The sequence below is a fragment of the Aethalodelphis obliquidens genome, unplaced genomic scaffold (assembly GCF_003676395.1).
Source record: "Aethalodelphis obliquidens isolate GAN/ISIS:26980383/991018 unplaced genomic scaffold, ASM367639v1 scaffold48, whole genome shotgun sequence".
NCBI lineage: Eukaryota > Metazoa > Chordata > Mammalia > Artiodactyla > Delphinidae > Aethalodelphis > Aethalodelphis obliquidens.
Window position 1 is genome coordinate 15,056,767 of NW_020837992.1, and position 20,856 is coordinate 15,077,622.

The 20,856-nt window shown below is 35.6% G+C and overlaps 1 protein-coding gene across 11 annotated transcripts in view; it reads right to left on the reverse strand.

The window, feature by feature from the left end:
- Nucleotides 1-20,856, reverse strand: part of SMG7 (SMG7 nonsense mediated mRNA decay factor) — a 71,124-nt gene that overhangs the window by 24,119 nt on the left and 26,149 nt on the right. For 10 of the 11 annotated variants that reach the window (XM_027083061.1, XM_027083059.1, XM_027083057.1 and 7 more), the window contains 5 exons: nt 15,411-15,442; nt 12,893-13,010; nt 11,002-11,134; nt 2,725-2,896; nt 1,075-1,146 (listed from right to left, as the gene is read on the reverse strand). In XM_027083061.1, coding sequence (XP_026938862.1) covers nt 1,075-1,146; nt 2,725-2,896; nt 11,002-11,134; nt 12,893-13,010; nt 15,411-15,442 — 527 coding nt within the window. Of the gene's footprint in view, nt 1-1,074; nt 1,147-2,724; nt 2,897-11,001; nt 11,197-12,892; nt 13,011-15,410; nt 15,443-20,856 lie in introns of all 11 variants that reach the window. The other variant, XM_027083062.1, reaches the window with a different exon arrangement.

Here is a 20,856-nt window from a genome sequence, read left to right on the forward strand (position 1 = left end):
CCAAAATGCATGAAGTCTTGCTATCAGAACATAGAAGGTCAGTTTTTAAATCTTTATATTAACAATGGGGAGTATTTTATGAAGTAAATCTCATGACTACCTCATTAAAAATGGCATAATGTAAAACACACTTCAGCTATGGTACATATTGTATTTAGGTTGAAAAGTCACATAGTTAGGATGAAGAGCACAATAAGTTCAAATAAGACTTTAGAAAGGGCTAGACAATAAATATTTTTGGCTTTGTGGATCTAAGAGTCTCTATCACAACTACTCAACTCTGCCATTGTAGTGGGAAAGCAGCCACAGACAACATGAAATAATTTGTCCAACTGCCATCCCTGCCTTCAAGCGGCTCCTTTAGAATTTAAAGGACTTTCAATGTGGCTTAACAAGAATGTAGATCACCAAACATCTACAGTAATTTAATTCAAGAATCATTGCTAATGCCTATCTTGGGAGCCATCAAAGGACAAAAGCATTATCTTTTAGTAATAAGAGAGGATTTTTCTAGGAGGGAAATGATGGTATTAAAAAGAAAATTAGGGGCCTTTCCTGGTGGCGCAGTGGTTGAGAGTCCGCCTGCCAATGCAGGGGACGCGGGTTTGTGCCCTGGTCTGGAAAGATCCCACATGCTGCGGAGCAGCTGGGCCCCGTGAGCCGTGGCCGCTGAGCCTGCACGTCCGGAGCCTGTGCTCCGCAACGGGAGAGGCCCCAACAGTGAGAGGCCCGCGTACCGCAAAAAAAAAAAAAAATCAGGCACATATTTAAAAAAAAAAAAGAAAATTATTCTATAAGTAATTAAGGAAGCCAGAGTTGTTGAAAGAATTTTAGATCACATTAGGAGATATTCTATTTATATTGCTTTACTGACAATCATAATATTAGTTTAAAAAATTTATTTCCAGTTACAGAGAATGTACAGTTAAAAGGAAAAATATAATAATCAATACCAAAACTCAACATTTTTTTTGGTTTCTTAGCACTTGAAAGATGAGCCTTGAACTATTTACCATTTTTCTATATCTAGAGTAAAGTGTCATAATCAACCACAAGTTGACATGGCCCACTCACCATTAGAGGGGACAAGCTGAGCCGCATGCCTATAGTAGGACTCTGCCTGGCTGGTCTGGTTTCTGTACCGAGCTGAGAGGAGGAAAAAGAAAGTTTAGTTTAAAAACAAACAAACAAACAGATAAAACAAGCATTAGGGTAATATTTCCAAAACAGCTATAGTTTAACAATTTAAAATTAATAAACACATTAAAATTAAATTAAGATGATTAAAGAAAGAAAATATTTTAAAACAAATTAACTATAGGATTATGTGTGAAGTGTCTATCCGGCCTTCCCTATTTGGGACATTCAGCATGTAACCAATTTTAAAGCTTACCTAGCCCCCTTTTTCAGGTCCTCTAGTGTCATGCATCACCAGCTCCCACTATGGACTATGCTGGTGACCTGGAGCCGGCCCACAAGAAGGGGTGAGTTATATGGCACTTAAAAACAAAACAAAACAAAAAACACTATACAATATGATCTGAAATTTATGTATTTCTTCAATATCTTATAAAGTGATTTTGAAAAATGCTTCATACCGGACTTCCCTAGTGGCGCAGTGGTTAAGAGTCCACCTGCCAATGCAGGGGACACGGGTTCGACCCCTGGTCTAGGAAGATCCCACATGCCGCGGAGCAACTAAGCCTGTGCACCACAACTACTGAGCCTGCGCTCTAGAGCCTGCGAGCCACAACTACTGAGACCGTGTGCCACAACTACTGAAGCCCACGCGCCTAGAGCCCGAGCTCTGCAACGAGAAGCCACCACAATGAGAAGCCCGTGCACCACAACAAAGAGTAGCCCCCGCTCGCCACAACTAGAGAAAGCCTGCGTGCAGCAACGAAGACCCAATGCAGCCAAAAATAAATAAATAAATCTTCTTGAAAAAGAAAAATACCTCATACCTATTGCAATATTATTTATGTGTGTGCAAAGAATACATTGAAAGCAAAACCGATCTAAATATACTACTCACTGAATCTCCCTATAGAAATTTTAGTGCTTACTTTCATGTGACCTCTCATGAAGTCAGTGATTTATGACATCAAGAAATCTAAAATCTTTGAACTTAAAGCAGTAATGCTCTCCATTCCTTGTTATCTGAGGACAGCCAAAACATAATCCTATAGTTAATTTGTTTTACAACCCTTTTAGGTCACCTTAAAGGAATGAACAAGAATAAATAAGTTATATAACATTCCCAGATAAAATATATAAAATGGAAATACAAATCTAACTGTAAAGAGGAAACAATTAAAAATGAGCTTTTAATGCACTGGTAGGAAGAAAAGAAAGGCAATCTAAGCTTCAGAATGACTAATTTTTATAAACCCCACAATTCCAAAGGAGTACAGACTTTAGAAAATATTATGGTACCACTCTGAAAAATTTAGCTTTGGTTACATTTTTGCTGGTATATTATTTGCCTACATCTGCATAAAGTCTGAATAAAATTTAAATCTGAATATGGAAGTTACTTCCTTCAAGATCCTTTGCCAATCCCAAAGCATTCCGAAAATCTAGGTTCCTTAAAATACATTTTATAGTTTCCTCTTATGACAATTTAAGTTGTGTGTGTATTTTTAAAGGAAAATAATTTCTTTCTGTGACTACTCCAAAGAAAAGCATGAATGCATTATCAATTCCTTCACACCAATGGCTCACCAATGTCTCCAAGGTGGACGAGGCAGTGCTGGCAGATATAGGAACAGGAGCTAGACTGTGGCTTCACTATGGCGCTGGTATGCGTCTGTTTATTGCTGATAATTCCCAATTGGGAAGACTTCACACGGCATGGTAAATCTACATTAAACACTGTACACAGTTCTTGTAATAACTAAAAGGAGAACATAAGCAAGATTTAGTATTGAGTCAGAACTGGTAAGTCAGAAGTGCTCTAACAGTAAAGTTTGCATGTGTAACTAATATCACATACTACTGACACCTGAGATAGGATAACCTTTCATAGGATAACTAGTAACATTCATTACAAATCACATCTTTTGAGTTCTCAAGTATTAGAGCAATCCAAGATGTACATCTAAAAGGAAAAGCAGCATTAAAAAAAGGACCACTTAAGGAGGGTATTCAGACTCATTCAGCAAGCAACTCCATGAAATTATCTATCTATCTATCTTCTTTTCCTCTTAGAAACAAACAAAACCCATTAAACACTGGTGGTTGGTTACAAATTTGACTTAAATACAAACCAACATATTTGGCAGACTTCAGGAGTTTCTTGAGACTTATTTTGTTAAGCCCAAGGTCAACTTGTGCCTTTGCATACACAAAAGATCTCATGGTACTTCAGATCTGGAAGGAACTTCCGATATTATGTAGAGCACCCACTCTTTCTTCCTTTCTTCTCTAGTCTTATGGTATAAAAGGGTTCCTCTTCCCAGTCAGAGATAATTTCTCTGCCTGAGCATGCTATTTCATTCTTGTCTGCCTCCTGCCTGTCATCCTCTCATTTTTTAAATCTACTTTCAACTTCTCAAGCTTCTTTGCTGTGGCCTATAAAGTGTTGCCCACGAAAAATAAACAATAAGTATTATTATAAAAAAACCCACAACACACAGAACGAAAGCACTTTCCCTTGACTCTAGATTTCTCCTTTAGCAGCCTTCTAATGTCTCTTCTTCTTCTGAACCAAATTCCTTCAAAAGACTCCACGTGTCATATCTACTTTCTCAATTTCTGTTCACTCCTTAGTCCATTATGATCTGACTTCCACACAACCCCTTCTTCTCTCCTCATTCCAACATCCACAACCACTCTACTGAAACTGTTGTCTGTATGACAACTGGTTATAAATAAGCAAATACAATGGACATTTTCTAGTCATCATCTTACTGGATCTCTCTGCTACATTTAAAACAGTTGACGTTATGGTTGATCACGGAGCTTTTCTAGTTCTTTTTATCTTGCCAATCATTTATTTTCAGTGTCCTTCATTCAAAGGCTTTTCTTCTCCCACCTTAATCCCCGCAAGGGTTTCCTTCTTGGCCCCCACACAGCTCTTCACATTCTATTCTCATTCATTCAAGTATTTACTTACAAATATAATCATTCACATATTTGGTTACTGTATCACACACCATGGTAAGCAACAGAGACACGGAGATGAGTAAAATAAAATTTGTGTCCTTAAAGAGTTCACAGCTAAATGAGCAAGACAGGTATATCAAGTAGGGAGGCGACAGCAGGAGAGAGGAGGAAGGGGGGGAAAGATGCCAAACATGACCGCATAAGCCAACGGAATATTCTTCATTTATAATAAACTTCATTCCCTGGGTTATCTGATACATTTGTCTCACTTTCTCCTTGTGATAAACTGGTAGCAATACAGTATGTAGATATGAAGCTCCACTTTTTCAGACGGGGATATGAAAACAAAAATATCGAGTCATTTGACTAAGGTTACAGAATTAGAAATATCTTGATTCTATCAACCACTCTAATATGTGCAGAATTCACAATACAAAATAAAACACCTTGAGCACCCAACTCAGAAGGATATAAAATGTCCCACCGTTTTCCTAATGTAAAAACCACCTCCATAACCAAATATAAAATCCTGTATTCCCTTCTCATGAAGCATAGCAACTATCTACATCTTTACTTATACCTGTACATTTCTAATGGGCAAGAAATTTGCTGACATAAAACTGAGTAAACAAAATTAGTGCCCAGAATGGCTAGAGTCTGGAAATATAAAAAAGCAAGAAGTACAAGAAAGGAACAAAAAATGGAAGAAACCCAAAAACTGATGATTGTGGAAGATGGCAAGAAGAAACATAACACAGCATAAAGAACTGAGTTCAACAGGTACTTAACAGACTGGAAAATTAGGCAAGGTTGAATATCTATCAAAAAGAAAAAAGAAAGTTCATGAAAAGTAAATCAAGCATGGTTGAAACTTCATGTGAATGTCTTATAATAAAATTTTTGCCAGAACCCAGGAGTTGTAGGTAGAGACACCAGAAAAGTTCCTGCTGGTTCAGGATTCCAGGTGACAGAACACTAGTTTAGAGGCAGAAACGAAGTGGAACTAAAGAAGAGAAACACATGTTTAATAAGTTGAACAAAACTATATTTGGCAATTATTCGGTGAAAACTCTTTTATACTATTAGCTCTTCACTCTACACTAAGAACTGAGAACTAACTATGAAGATACAGAATACCATCTTTTAACTTACTATAGAAACTTAATGATAATGCTTTCTTTTGGGCTCCCATTTTCTTAGAACAAGGACTACTCTACTGTTCTGTTCTTTGATGTTTTTAAAAAAAACCCATACTGCATGATGTTACATCTTTACTTCGATTGGGAGTTTGGTTCTGACTCGAGGCATCATGCTTTTATTTATTTATGTAATTTTTATTGGAGTATAGCTGCTTTACAATGTTGTGATAGTTTCTGCTATACAGCAAAGTGTATCAGTTATATGTACACATATACCCACTCTTTCTTAGATTTCCTTTCCATTTAAGTCACCACAGATCACTGAGTAGAGTTCCCTGTGCTATATAGTAGGTGTTCATTAGTTATCTATTTTATACATAGTAGTGTATATATATCAATCCCAATCTCCCAATTCATCCCCCCCGAACCATGCTTTAAATAGTTAACAAAATATCTAAGTCAAAATCATCGTCACAGGATAACCACGTATCAGTCTCTTGTCAATCCACTCCACTCAGATTTCTATCTCAAGAACGCTACTGCAGTCACATTTCATCAAATCCAAGATACCATAACTTATAAGATGAACTATTATTTCCATAACATTGAGGGGAAAAAAACCCAATGCCAATTAAATGGTGACTGACCACCATTTGTAAACTTATCCCTATCTCAGAGGCGTTAAAATATGAAAAAGTTTTAGAAATGAGGAAATATGGTATTCATTAATTTCACCAATGACTTCCATATTGTCAAATCTAATTGATCACTTTTAAATCACCTTACTTGACTTCTCTGTAGCACTTAACAGAATTGATCACCCCTTCCTCTTGTTGAAATGCTTTTCTCTCTGGCTTCCAAGGCACCATTCTGACTTTCTTCTATTGCAGTGTGGCTCCTCCTGTGCCAAACCTGTTCCCACCTAGTCCCATGGGTTTCAATGCCAAACACTAATGTCTAAGTCAAGGTTCTTTATTGTAATCATGAATTTTACTCTGGCCCTGCCCTTTTCACTGAGCTCCAAGCTTATCTAATTACCTATTTGACCCCTCCTCTCAAACAGGCATCTCTCTAATGTAACATGGATAGAGCTGCCTTCTCCTCAGTGTTCCCTATCTCAGTAAATGGTATAACCAGTCAGCTAGCTGCTCAATCTGATAACTCAAGTCATCTTTGACTCTTCCCTTACCCTGATTCCACACATCCAATCCAAACCATCAGGAAGTTCTACTGGCTATACTTCAAAAATCCCTTAATAACCTTCCATTACTACAGCAGCATGCTAACTACCTTCCATTCCTGACCTGCTAATTCATTCTCCACACAACATCCAAGGTAATCTTTTAAAAATGCAAATCTTATCATGGTATTCCCTTGCCTACTTTCCAATGGCTTGCAACTACACTTAAGATTAAAATTCAAAACTCATCTTAGTCTATAAGGCTGTACAATGATTTGGACTTGGTGTACTTCCCCAGTCTGGCAGCTTAATCTGCACTGCATGTCATCAAAAAAGATGTATGAACATTACTGTTCACAACATCATTAACTGTTTCAATTATCAAGCCAAAATAACAACAACAACAAAAAATGCAAGCAACGAGTCCTATTAATGTTGAGATCTGAAAAGAAGTTTATTGCTGATCATTCTACAACTGTTGTGATCACTCAACCATTGCCTATGGAATGCAGCAGGGAAAGATCAATGCTTGATTATAAAAATTTTAAAAAATAAATTTCAAAATTAGATTCTTGTATATTTTTCTTTATAAAACAATATTTTGAGACATTTGAATGATTTTATTATTGACTTGCTTATAAAGTGTTTTTGCAAATAACATGCCCCCTCAACAAAAATGATGATTCTTGCTTTATTTGTCTGGATTTATCAATGTCCAATCAAACCCTTGGAATTGTGTTACATGTATATCACATCATAAAAAAAAGGTTAAGAATCATTTTTCAAGATAACAAACAAGTCTGTGTAATGGCTAATATAAAAATGTATTGCAGAAAGTGGATGCTTTCCCTCTACCTCCACCAGGGCCAGCTGCAGCAAGTCCCTACTACCCCTCCCTCCCTACTTCAGTTGTGTTCACAGTTTAAATTTCTACTACATGAGGGAAGGAAGCGATTTAAGCTGGAGATGAGACTGGAGTTTTAAAACTGGACTAAGTTTAAAATCCTAAGAGCAATCAGAATGGTACGAAATCTGTCCAAGATGTTATGACGGGAATCCGGAATTCAACAAAGCATAGTTGAAAGTAGTGAAGTGGGGGTGGGGGCTGGGATACCATTTCTGTCAACACCCCACTGAGCTAAGGCTATTCAATTAACATGTAGAGTCAAATGTACACATAATTCTACATCATGATTTTCACTTAATAATAACAAAATTTCCTCATCTTAAAAATAAAATCTTCATAAATAGGACCTAATTAAACTTAAAACCTTTCACAGAGCAAAGGAAACAGTCAACAAAACGAAAAGACAACCTACTGAATGGGAGAAAATATTTGCAAGTGATATGACTGATAGGGGGTTAATATCCAAAATAATACGTAAACAGCTCATACAACTTAATATCAAAAAACAACCAGATTAAAAAATGGGCAGAAGACCTGAATAGACATTTTTCCAAAGAAGACATACAGAAGACATACAGCCTCTTTTCCACATGAAAAGAGGCTCAACGTTGCTAATCATCAGAGAAATGCAAATTAGAACTACAATGAGGTATCACCTCACACCTGTCAGAATGGCTATCATCAAAAAGACCACAAATAACAAATGCTGGTGAGGATGTGGAGAAAAGTGAGCCCCCATACACTGTTGGTAGAAATGTAAATTGGTGCAGCCACTGTGGAAAACAGTACGGAGGTGTCTCAAAAAAATAAAAACAGATCTACCATAGGACCCGGCAATTCCACTCCTGGGCATAAATCCAAAAAAAACGGAAACACTAGTTCAAAAATATACGTGCACCCCAATGTTCACAGTAGCATTATATACAACTGCCAAGATACGGAAGAAACCTAACTGTCCATCAACAGATGAATGGATAAAGAAGACGTGGTGCGTGGCGCTGTGTGTGTGTCCCCACATACATACATACACAATGAAACACTACTCAGCTATAAAAAAGAACAAAATTTTGCCACTTGCAACATGGATGGACTTGGAGGATATTATGTTAAATGAAATAAGTCAGGCAGAGAAAGACAAATGCTGCATGTTATCACTTCTATGTGGAATCTAAAAAAACAACAAAGCAGTGAATATAAAAAAAAAGAAACAGACTCACAGATATAGAGAACAAACTAGTGGTTACCAGCTAGGAGAGGAAAGGGAGAGGGGCAAGACAGGGGTAGGGGATGAAGAGGTACGAACTACTATGTATAAAATAAATAAGCTACAAGGATATATTATACAGCACAGGGAATACAGCCAATATTTATAATAACTATAAATAGAGTATAACCTTAATATGTTGTACACCTGAAACAATATTGTACATCAACTAAACCTCAAAAAAAAATCTGCATAAATACCATTTATAATAGTTTCATAATTCCATTTTTCAGATAGGCTATAATTTATTTAACCATTACTCTATTGCAGGATATTGGTATTGTTTTCAAATTTTAATATTTGAATTATAATATCTATTTGTTCTTTTAAATATAAGTATTATTGTTAAATATCCACTAATCTATGGACAAATGGACAAAGAAAAAACAGTACTGTAAAAACAAAAACTATCTGATAACTTCTGTATTTCAAAAAACTTTAAATAAAATGAAAGAACAACAGAAGAAATTGGAGAAAAAGATGTTTGTCAAAAAAAAAAGGAAGAAAAATTAATATCCCCTTATATAGAAAAAGCTCAGACAAATCACCATGGAAAAAACTAGGGTCTGAACAATGAAAGGGAAAAGTAAATGAATAAATGATTTATATAAAATACAAATATGTAATAAAAAAGTTCAACATCACTAGTAATTAGATTACATTAAATTTTAAATGAAAAATTATTTTCCATCTATCAAGTATAAATTATTCAATTAATCATTCATTTGCCTTTATTGAAATATTTAACACTGGTGAGTGGATGTCAAGACAGACACTTGCATACACTGCTGATGGAAATACAAAAATATAAATGATAACCTTTTGGGAAAACAATTATGTGTATCAATATAGTATTAAAGCTCCACTCATCCAATGATTTAATTCACCATCCAATGAAGAACCTATCCTCAGGAAGTAATCCAGTATTAGAGAAAATGCTTTATAAACAAAGATGCTTATCAAACTGTTTAATAATACAAGGAAAAACTTACATTATGTTTATAAAGCTGATAAAAGAATGAATAGGTACAACCACGTACGAAAGTATAAAAACACTAGAAACATACATATTAAAAGTGGTAATTTATCCTGAATGAGAGGGTAATGAAAAATTTTTGACTTTTTATAATTTTCAAATCTTTTGAAATTAGTATGCATGTTTTTATAATCAGAAAGCCAAAAGAAACACTATATCTATTAATGTATACATCTCCTCATTTAGACTGGATATTCCCTTGAAAGTTAAAGATGGTCTCTTTTCTCTCCAATTCTCAGTGTCTAGTATTGTGCCTTACAAAGAGTAGACTTTTAATAGCTACTTGTAGAATGAATTAATCTTTAAGAATTTATTAATTAATTAATAAGGATTAGTTAGCGGCAAACCACAATTCCCCTCTCCAGAAATATCAACTTTTGCTAAAAGTTGGCATCAATTTAAAAATGAATTTTGAGAACAAGAGCCATACTTGAGCTCTTTCAATGATGAACTGTGATGAATGTTTTAGTCTAAGTAAAACAAATAATCTCTGTAAGATGATTGCTATTTGATATCTTTTAACAGTCTTTTCTTTCTCTTCATTCTAAAAAGTAGTAAAACCAAAATGGAGCCAAAATACAGGTAGCAATGGTCAAGTAGCAGCACAGAGAGTAGGTTCTTGAATTTCTTTCGGAGCAAGATCTGCAAAACCTTGTCGTGTCATTATAAGATGAGAATTTATACATGTTATTAATTAAATTATGAATGCTATTACAAGTGGATGAGATGATGTTTTCTAAAGAATTCTGCTTAAATAAAATTCACTGTCCAAAAAGATTTATTTATTCTTTTACCTCGCCTGATTCAGAAGTCATATCAAGAGGTAATTAAGGACAAGGAAAGTCTCTGAAGACAATAAATAATAGCTTACTATTCAAACTGAGGAAAGGCTGCTCTATTTCTTAGGTAGTTTAATAGCACTGAAGCTCCAGATAAATTCTACTGTATATATAATACTATGAAAACTCACTTGATATCACGAATTTTGACTATGTCTTACCTGGCAAAACATAGCTGTTACTTTCACAATGACTACACCCATACATTTACATTTGCTCTACTACCACCTGTAACTCACTACTTCTGCTGTTTCACTAAGGCATTGCTCTCATTACCCTTTTTTTAATTCACACAATAATACCTCTAACCTATAAGCTGAACCATCACCTTTTTAACAGCAGAGTCTTTACTGTTTTAAAGGTCTTATGGTAAGTAATTTCAGACATTTTGATTCATCTGAGATTATAGGTGATCAACTCCTGGATGGACCATACAGTGGGTACCCCAAGTGCTTATATGAACAAGATGTGTACAAAGAAAATATTCACTACTAATTTTAGGAAAATTGGTATACAGTGCAGAACTCACCTGAGTATAGAAGCCACTAGCTGCCTCTAGGAACAGAGAAAGGTTTGCCTGAACTTCACTCCGATTCGGGTTTGCTCGATTCTTTGCCTGGCCTTGTAGTGTTGTGATCTGATTCTTAAAGGCATGATTCCAGCTGAAAACAAAATGTAATTCTATTTGGTATAGCAGTGACTCACTGGGCAGACACTGGTCCCCCTGAGAACAAGAAAGAACTGTTTGTTATAATTATAACACACTAGACAGTAAACCTGCATTAAAGTTATTCACTTAAATAACTTTATGCTCCCCTTTGAACAAGACTAGACAAGCAGTAGAATGCAACTGACCTTAGTAAACACTTACCAAATGTTCGAATAATCAGACTGTGGCTTCAGTTATTAACCTTTTAGGGCTACTAGACTTAGAACCTATTTAGGAATCCTCATACAAAATTAGAACTACAGTGGCAAGACCAAAGTAAAAGCAAGCTATTAACAAATTTCCATACATTGCACCATTGTGTCAAAAAATATGTGAGTGTTCTGTATCAAGTGGCATGTCTGGGGGTGGGGGTGGGGGAGATTTTTTTGTAAATATTAAGCCATATCTCTTATTTCTCTAAAACTTATTTCCCACAGCACTCAGTTCTAGTTCTATTTAATAGTTTGTTTATTTCTCTTGGGGTTAATATTTTCGTTAGAGCTTGAAATATAAACTCATTTTGACATTTCAATTTTGGCTGTTCAAACTAAGAAACAACACAATGCTGAAATATGGCACACCAAAATCCTGTTATAAAATGCCTTTCGAATTGTATAGAGAATCATTTTAAATTCAGTTGTGGTGAAATACAGTCACTCCCTAATTTGGAAATCACAGGGGAAATCACAAAGAAACAAAACAAAAAAAGGGAACTAGGATGGAGGGAAGATATTACTGGCTGAAGGAAGCAAACACAGATAGATAGAGGGTTTACAACCTACCTGGAAAGTACCTAATTCTTTATCAACAGCAGCTTTTGAGGCTCTTTTGAAGCACTGGGGTTTTTAATGATTTATGAGGGCAATCAATCACTCCCTCAGCATTTTTGATGCCATCTTATCCATGACTCTAATATCAAAAATATGGGTTTGAGTGCTTGTGATTAAGCTCTATTACTAGATCTCCTAACAATATAAAGGTTAGATGTGCTATATAGGAAAAACTAATCTTCACCACTACTTAGGGTAACAGGCATTATTGAAAAGAATATTCTTGATTTTTAATTTTCCACCAGGCTAATGTCCTTGTTCCAATTTATAAGGCAAGGCCTTCCATGAAAGACATTTATTTACTCAGTTGGGAATCTGGTCATCTGCTATTTCATCCCTAATAGAAAGAATGAGTGGAATAGCCTAAATATACAAAATCTTTCTTTAGTCTTATTAGGGGGGAAAAAAAGGAAACACCTATTTACTGGATTAAAAGGAAGAACTTTCCTTACATTGGAAACACATTTTCCTTTGGGAGAAACTTATAGAATCATATTTATCAAAGAAAGCCTACTTCGTATTTCTTTTTTTAAATCATGGCTCAAATATAGGACTGAATACAATACAGAGAATCCAAACACTGTCTCTTAGTACTTGAAACACATACAAATTTGTTTTTATGGTACGCCCTGAAGACCTTAATAAAACTCAACTCTAAACATTTCTCCTCTTGCTACCTAAGACTGTATCTAAAGTAATATCAATGGTCAAATATTCTGTTCAAAAAGATCACAAGTATTAGAATTTCTTTCCTTCTTTTTTTCATTGAAAAAGTTTACTCTGAAATAGGCTAAAAAGAAACAACCAAATTGTTCTCTTCTATTCTAAAGTCTTGGTGAGATTCCTGATCTTACAGGGACATCCCAAATGATAGTACTTACAGATCCTGTTCTACTTTCTTGTCTAAAGCATATTCCAAATCAGTAACCAGCATCTTCTGGTACAGGTCCTGCAGAGCCTGCCTGGATGTCCAGACCTCGGCTGGACCCAGCTTAGAATCTGAGTAACAAAACAAAAACAGAACAGTAGATGATAAACAGATAGTTAAGACCATTATGCCACACCACCGATTCCTTCACTCTCCATTCCCCAAAGCAAAAACATGCTTTAAACAGATATCATAGATAGCTGCAGAAGTTTTATACTACTACATTTCAGATGACTTTCACCTTTTGGCTAATGACTACATCTGTTTCAAAATGCTTCTGTATTTGTCTTTTAGTTTTGAAATAATGCCATGAAATGAAAAAGGCTTAAGAAAAGAGAATGGCTCACCCTTTGATCTTGGTTTGGATTTCTATGCATTCATACCATAGGAAGCCATATGCCTCATAATAAGTCACCCCATTTGAAATGACGGACTGCCAAGTTGGTCTGTTTACTCTCATAACTATATCTCTTTGTCCAAAGAAGCTTTTCTCTTTTTCTTTTGAATCATTTTCACAATTGTCCTTACAGAATCCTCCTGTCAGCTCACAATCCAGCAGCTGTTTGGGCATTCTGCTATTACTCCTACTCTCCTATGTATGTCAAGCCAATAAAGTCTTGACAGTGAGTGTTATTTTAACCATCGGTAGACTGCTTGCCAAGACACTTTTGTGAGCAATACGTACTTGCTATTTAATGTAAATGAGGACCAGTAGCAGACAGTGATTAAACTGCTCAAGAGGCCAAATGAGAGACTGGGTGCAAGATGAAATCAGAAAGTCAGGCTATAACTATATGTAATACCAAATTGGGGCCATATTGTCTGCCAGAGTCCTACAAGGCACATTAGCCTTTCTGATTACTAGGCTTATGAGTGCAATAATTGACAGTGAGCTGCCTCAAGAGAAGAACTTAATAATGGACTTTGCAATTATATATTTCCGGCTGCTAGTTAGCCTGTCTGGTTGCATTTAGTATTTTGCCGCTGCACAATGGCATAATCTTCACTCTCCTTTAGGTCTGCTATTAGTATCTAGAGCCAGCATAATCCTGTTCTGCATATAGAAACTCCCAGACATCAGAGTTAATCCTTACAAGAGTTTGCTGGCTCCTAAAAAATAGGGCCTATTTTTTGGTATCAGGTTCTCGGTCTCTTCCTTATTAAGCTTTTAATGACTAAATAAATAGATTTATAGATTTATTCAACCCTGCTTCAATTCACTGATTGCAGGAAAAGGAATGTAAGGGATCATTAACTCTGACCTATCAGTGAGACTGACATTTAAATGAGCAGACTTAGTATCTTAAGGACAGGTCACCTTCTGGGCAGGTCAAATGTCCCCTACAAAAGTCAAACCCTAAGCCTACTTACTGTGGGTGTTCAAGAGTTAAGAAAATGTAAAAGGTATATAGATGGCTTAACATTGTTCCATGCACAATTTCTGTCACGCAATATAGATTATGCTTACAATGCCAATACAAGAGCATAATACAGTAGCTCAGAGCTGACATCAGAATCCATAGTATGGAAGATGATGACAGTTATGTTAATAATGGGAAGAAATATAAACCTATAAAAAGTGTTTTTGGTTTTTCCATTATTTTTCTTGAGCAAGATGACAATGAGATTACCTAAAATTCTTAGAACATTAGCCTGCAATTCTAGAGGTTGAGAAAAAGAGATCTAAATAGCCCATTTCCTCTTGGTTGTAAATTTTGGCAGGTATGCTGCTTACAAGTTTAACTCTTTGCAGGTTTCATTGCAGAACTAAAATCTTCAAAAATTAGCATGAGATCCATTAGCACTTATTGTTTTTTCACATTTTAGGACAGTTATAGAAAGCATATTGCTGTTATGCTGTTATAGAGAACATATTGATCACTACATAGTTATTGCCATATATTTCCTTATTTTGGAGTTAAATTCATCTGCTCCTTTTAGTGACTAATTCCAGTTATTCTTTCAAAAACACCTTGGCTGTTATTCAAAACAAAAAAGGTGAGAAAAGAAAGAAAAGTGGCAAGGTAGCTCATTCAATTTCAAGGACTTTCAATTCGCAAGAGTTTTCCTGCAAACATTTTTTTCTGAAGGTTTACCTACTATTCAAGTTTGGGGAATTACAAACACAAAGATATAAATCTAATACTATGAGATATTTGTGTTTATATGGTATATGAATTATTTTTTCTGTATCTCTTAAGTAGCTGATAAATAGTTTGTAAAAATTAAATGAGTATATGCATTAAATTAAGTAATATTCAACTCAGTGTAGCACAGATAACATAAAAATTTTAACAAGCCATCTAAGTAAGAATTCAAAGTATAAAAACAATAAATATTTAAAATAAATAGTAAGTTATCATCCCCTCTGGCAACCAGGACAGTACTACAAGTAGTATAATAAGATGATACACTTCCCTTAATTTAATGGTATAAAATAAGTTGTGAAGAACAAAAGAGCCAGCGAATACCTGTCATGTCAGCCTTCAGGACTTCTGCCTGCCTAAAAAAGGGAAAAAGAACCTCAGTTAGAAACAAACTAGGCTCACCCGACATAAGTAACACTAAAAGTTAAGTAAAATTATATATGACAGTAAGAATGTATAACAGCTCCATTTGTGGCACTGCAAATAGTGTCCCTGCTTTAATGTTTAGAGTAGCATTAGATCTTGGCAAATTGATGCCATTCCTTACAAGTTCACAGGGTCATCACGAACTCTTCTACTGAGTAGAGTTCATTTTCTTACTGTTTACCTCCAAATTTTCCCTCCATGAGGCCAGGAAATTCTATGTTTCTCAATTCACTAGCCACTATAACTATTTCAAATCTCCATTCTCCTCAATTCTTTTCAGCAAAGGACAGCCCCATACCTCAGGAAAAACAATGCCCAGTTACTAAACACTTACAGTCACAGAGCCCTCTTCTTTCTTACTCTTGTTAAAATACTAGCAGTACTGCATCTCTTACTTAACACCAGTAATTACACTTAGGTATGCTCTTTCTAACCTTTTTAAGGACTTCTGCTCCTTTAATTACCCTCTCCCCTCTTTCAATAATTTAAAAACTTCCCTCTCTATTGGATCCTTCTCACAGTATTTAAACATGCCCTATTCTCTCACAGATTTTAAAACCTTCTATCCTAGATTTTCCTCTAGCTGCTGCTTCTTTTCTCCCTCCCAAATTCTTCAAGAATTGCTTATATTCAAGAGGTCCAAAACTGAACTCATGACCCATCCCCACCCCCATCCCTGGTTCTCTTTCTAGTGTTTTGTACCTTAGCAAATGTATCATGGCTTTCCAGTTGTGAAAAGCAGACACCTAGAAGTCATCCATGATAACATTCTCTCAAATCCCTGGTAATCTATCAACTCCAAAAAAGTTTACCTACCAAATACATCTTGAATCTGTAGCTCTCCCTTTACTTCCTCTTCAGTCACTATAATTCAAGTTACAAGCATCCCTTGCCTGGACTATAGCAAAGCCACCAAATTGTTTTCTCCACTTCACTCTTGTCTCATTTCATTCTGCTCTCTCCACTGCTATCAGAGGGATCTTTTAAAAAATGCAAATCTGACCTCACCAATTGCGCACTTAAAACCCTTTAATGATTTTCCACTGCTTTTAGGGTAAAAACCAAGATCTTTATTAAAGTGGTCTACAAAGTCCTCTGTAACTGAATAGAGTCTCTGTACTCTACTTCTACCATTATTCTCTTCTCTCCTTGGTCTCTGTGTTCCAGCCCCTGGACTTCTTTCTGGATTCTCCAATGTGCTTGGCTCCCTTGACGCTCAGGGCCTTTGTAAAGAAGAGTCCCTTTGCTAGGAATACATCTTCCTCCTTTGTCTGGTTAATTACTCATCCTTTGTCTCAGTAGAGACATTACTTCCTCAGGAAGCTTTACTTGAACCCTGCATACATGAAGGATATTCCTGTTTTATGCTCTCAAAGCACTTGCATTTTTTCTTTACAGGGTGTATCACAGATTTTAGGAATGCTCACCATCACAACTTCTTTGCCTACACGGTGGGCATTCAATACATATTTTTTAAGTGAAGAAAGGAAAAAGGCTAAATTATTTTCATATACTCTAAAAAGGTAAGTATATAAACTTACGAGATTTCCATTTTTAAAAACAAGATTTGACATAAAAGCTAGAGAATATTTAGAGATTCTATAAGTTTTACTGTAAATGCTTTATGTAATTTATTATTTGATAACAATTGTGAATTTTAGTTTCATCAGAACATAACATGAATCTTTTTGTTTTCTTAGCTTTTAAAAAGATATCTATATTTTTTAAAAATTAAGCTTTCAAATAGAATCACAATAGGATGCTATAGAAACCACAAACCACAAGAACTATCAATATAAATGAACAATACCAAATAAAACAGCTACACTTAGTCCTAAAAGGTAACATCACATCAAATTCCATTATCCATAAAGCCTAGTTTGAGTGTTAAACTTTAGCCGTAAAAAAAAAAAACAAAACCCTCACAAAATATTTGATTTATGCCCTTAAAACCTAAGATCAGGGCTTCCCTGGTGGCGCAGTGGTTGAGAGTCCACCTGCCGATGCAGTGGACACGGGTTCATGCCCCGGTCCGGAAAGATCCCACATGCCGCAGAGCGGCTAGGCCCGTGAGCCATGGCCACTGAGCCTGTGTGTCTGGAGCCTGTGTTCCACAATAGGAGAGGCCACAACAGTGAGAGGCCCGCATACCGAAAAAAAAAACAAAAAACCTAAGATCATACTTAGGAATAGCACACATCCTAACCTACCAACAACCTCCTCTCCTCCCCCACCCCAAAACCCTCCTAGAGTACTAACTTATGAACCTTATACTGAGACAGCCAACCTTACTTATGCATCTCCACTGGATTCAATACCTTTCATTCTAAGCTGCCAAGTTACAAAGGACTTATTTCACAATGCTTCCATATGTTAGCTAAAAATACATACTCTAGTTTATACAAGATACACTTAGGATCATGTGTCTAATGATTGCTTTCTCTTTCCAAACAAGATTTGCTTGTAAAGATGAACAAATGTCATCTTGGTATGCTAACATCTGCCTAATGAGGATACCAATTGCCAGTCAAATGAAGATCATATTGAGCATATAATAGGAACTATTTCCAAATAATCTGCTTCTCAGATGGGCCATCAGTAAGAGAAGAACTATAATTCTAACAGTTTCTGGAGCAGGCTTCTAGGCTTTGATAAACAAAGATCAAAATTTCACTCTACATTTTTATACACTATAATCTGCCCAAGAAAAATGTAAAACTAAAAATCCAAACACAAACAAAAGTGCAAAAATGTCATAAAAACTATCTGACACAAGCATTTTGAAATTCCAAGAGCTCTGATTCCTTATTAACACAGGGGAAGAGATGCTCCTCTGTGCACAGTTCTCTCCTAGGTTCTGAAAGAGACATGTGTTAATGACTAAAATAACCTTGCTAAATTGAAATGGTGAAAAGCTAGCTAAATGGAAAATGTAACAACCCTGGGAGATAGCTACTATGATTCCCATCCCATAAACAAGGAAGTTGAAGCTCTGAAATAATTTGTCCATAGTCACAAAGCAATTAGGTACAATTAAGTACAAACTTAGTTCTTTCTGACTCCAAAGTCCAAGTCATTTCTATTTCTTTTAAATTAGAATAAAAAAATTCTATGACATAAAAAGCTAACGTAGACTTATCTAGGTTCAGTTTTCTGCTCTGTCGATTAAACCCTAACATTTAAGACAACTAGTCTAAATTAAAAAATCGGTTCAGGGACTTCCCTGGTCCAGTGGTTAAGAATCTGCCTTCCAATGCAGGGGATGTGGGTTCGATCCCTGGTCGGGGAACTAAGATCCCACATGACGCGGGGCAACTAAGCCCGTGCGCCACAACTACTGAGCCTGTGCGCGGCAAACTACAGAGACCACGCGCTCTGGAGCCCACATGCCACGCACCGCAACAAAGAGCCCACGTGCTGCAACGAAGGGCAACGAAGATCCCACGTGCTGCAACTAAGGCCCCACACAGCCAAAAATAATAAATAAATAAACTAAATAAACAGATATTTTTTAAAAGATCACATTAGGAAATAAATACCTGGGATTTTTATCAAAAGGACCACAAGAAGTAAAATTCACATTCTAGTGCAGTGGTCAGCCTGTGGATGAAATTCACTCCTTCACACTGGATCAATTTTTATAAATAAATTTTATTGGAACAGTCACGCCCATTCGTTTACATATTGTCTATGGCTGCTTTCTGCCACAAGAGCAGAGGTGAGTAGCTGAGACAACAATCACATGTCTCATCAAGCCTAAAACAGTTACTATCTGGGCCCTTTACAGAAAATTTTGGCTCTCCTGCTTCAGGGAGTACTTCATCAAAAATGAGAAGTCGAATATGTGTAAGTTCCCAAACCAAACAGTTTTCCCATATGAGGAATCATCAATAACAGTTTCCTCAGACTAAAGATCTATTTTTATTTGTTAATGTCATAATCTTGTCACAAAGAAGACTATGTTAAAATATAGTCTCATGTAATCAGAAAGTTAGTACTTGTAGGCCATGCTATATTTCTGATGGAATTAATTTGCAAATTGCTTAAAACATGGTTAGGTTTATATATTATTATCCACTAACTCTTCCTTTTTCTGTGTACCAAAAATACCCATTTAGATAGGTGAGAGGGTTAAACTAAAAATTATCTCACAAGAAAAGGAATCCCTATTCTCCCACCCCTACACAACTCTTAGTTTTTTTAATAATGTATAATATACAAGAAATCAAATCAATAGATATGTGATCTTATACCAACTGCTTTCATAAAGATTAGCACAAAATTGGCTATTTGATTATTTTACGTTTTTAAATACTACACCTCAATGACCTACTGGTTTTGTTAAAGACCAATATTGTTAAAGATTAACATTACAATGCTTATATAAAGAGACAATAGTTTTTAAATGTTTCCTCTTGGCTTCTAGAAGGTGTGGCCACATGAGATCCTTTTTATTCTTACTTTAAGCTAAAGGAATTAAAGAAAAGAATGAATGAATGAAGAATCCAAGAAGTAAAATCATCATGCCTTCAATAATAAAATAGCACTATTAAATAGTTATAAAATATAAAGTTTTCAAAATACTAAATATATTGTCTCAGTTCGTAAATAAGGGAAATTAAGCATTTCTATCAAACACTAAAAGAGAAAGTCATTAAAAGACTGAATAAAATTTGAAACATTCAGTGATAATCAAATATGTTTAAAGCTAACCATCTGAAACACTACTCTTGGAGAGAACATGATCATCAAGATCTATAAATACATTTAATGCATTCTAATGCACTAGGTATATACTAAAATAGCTTACACTATATTTAGCACTTATTATTGCCAGACACTGTTCTAAAGTAAGGGCTTTCCATAGGGTAATCATTCAATCCTCACTATGTACTATTATTGCCCCCACTTTATAGCTGAGGAAACCCAAGGAGATAGAGATTAAGTAACATGCCCAAAGTCATCAAGTTAGCAAGTAGTAGAGGTAGCATTTTAACACCCTGATTCCAGAGGCTAACTCCTAACCATTGTATCATAGTTCCCCTGTTATACAAGACTGTAAAGGGAAAAAAAGAAATGGAATGTTTGATAGTAATTGCCCAAAGAATTGGGGTTTTCAAAGGTTAAACATTTTATGGTAATTTTTTAATAATGTCACTAGAGGAAAAAAACTAATGGTTATCTTCTTTAACAAATAGCTTGATTATACATAGCACTGATATAACAATGCAAGGTAACAAATACAGGATAATCTCTCTATGATCACACATTAATATTCATGGTTTAAAAATATAGGACATTTCCAAATCAGGGGCCGATACAATGAAGGATTCCTTTTACCTGG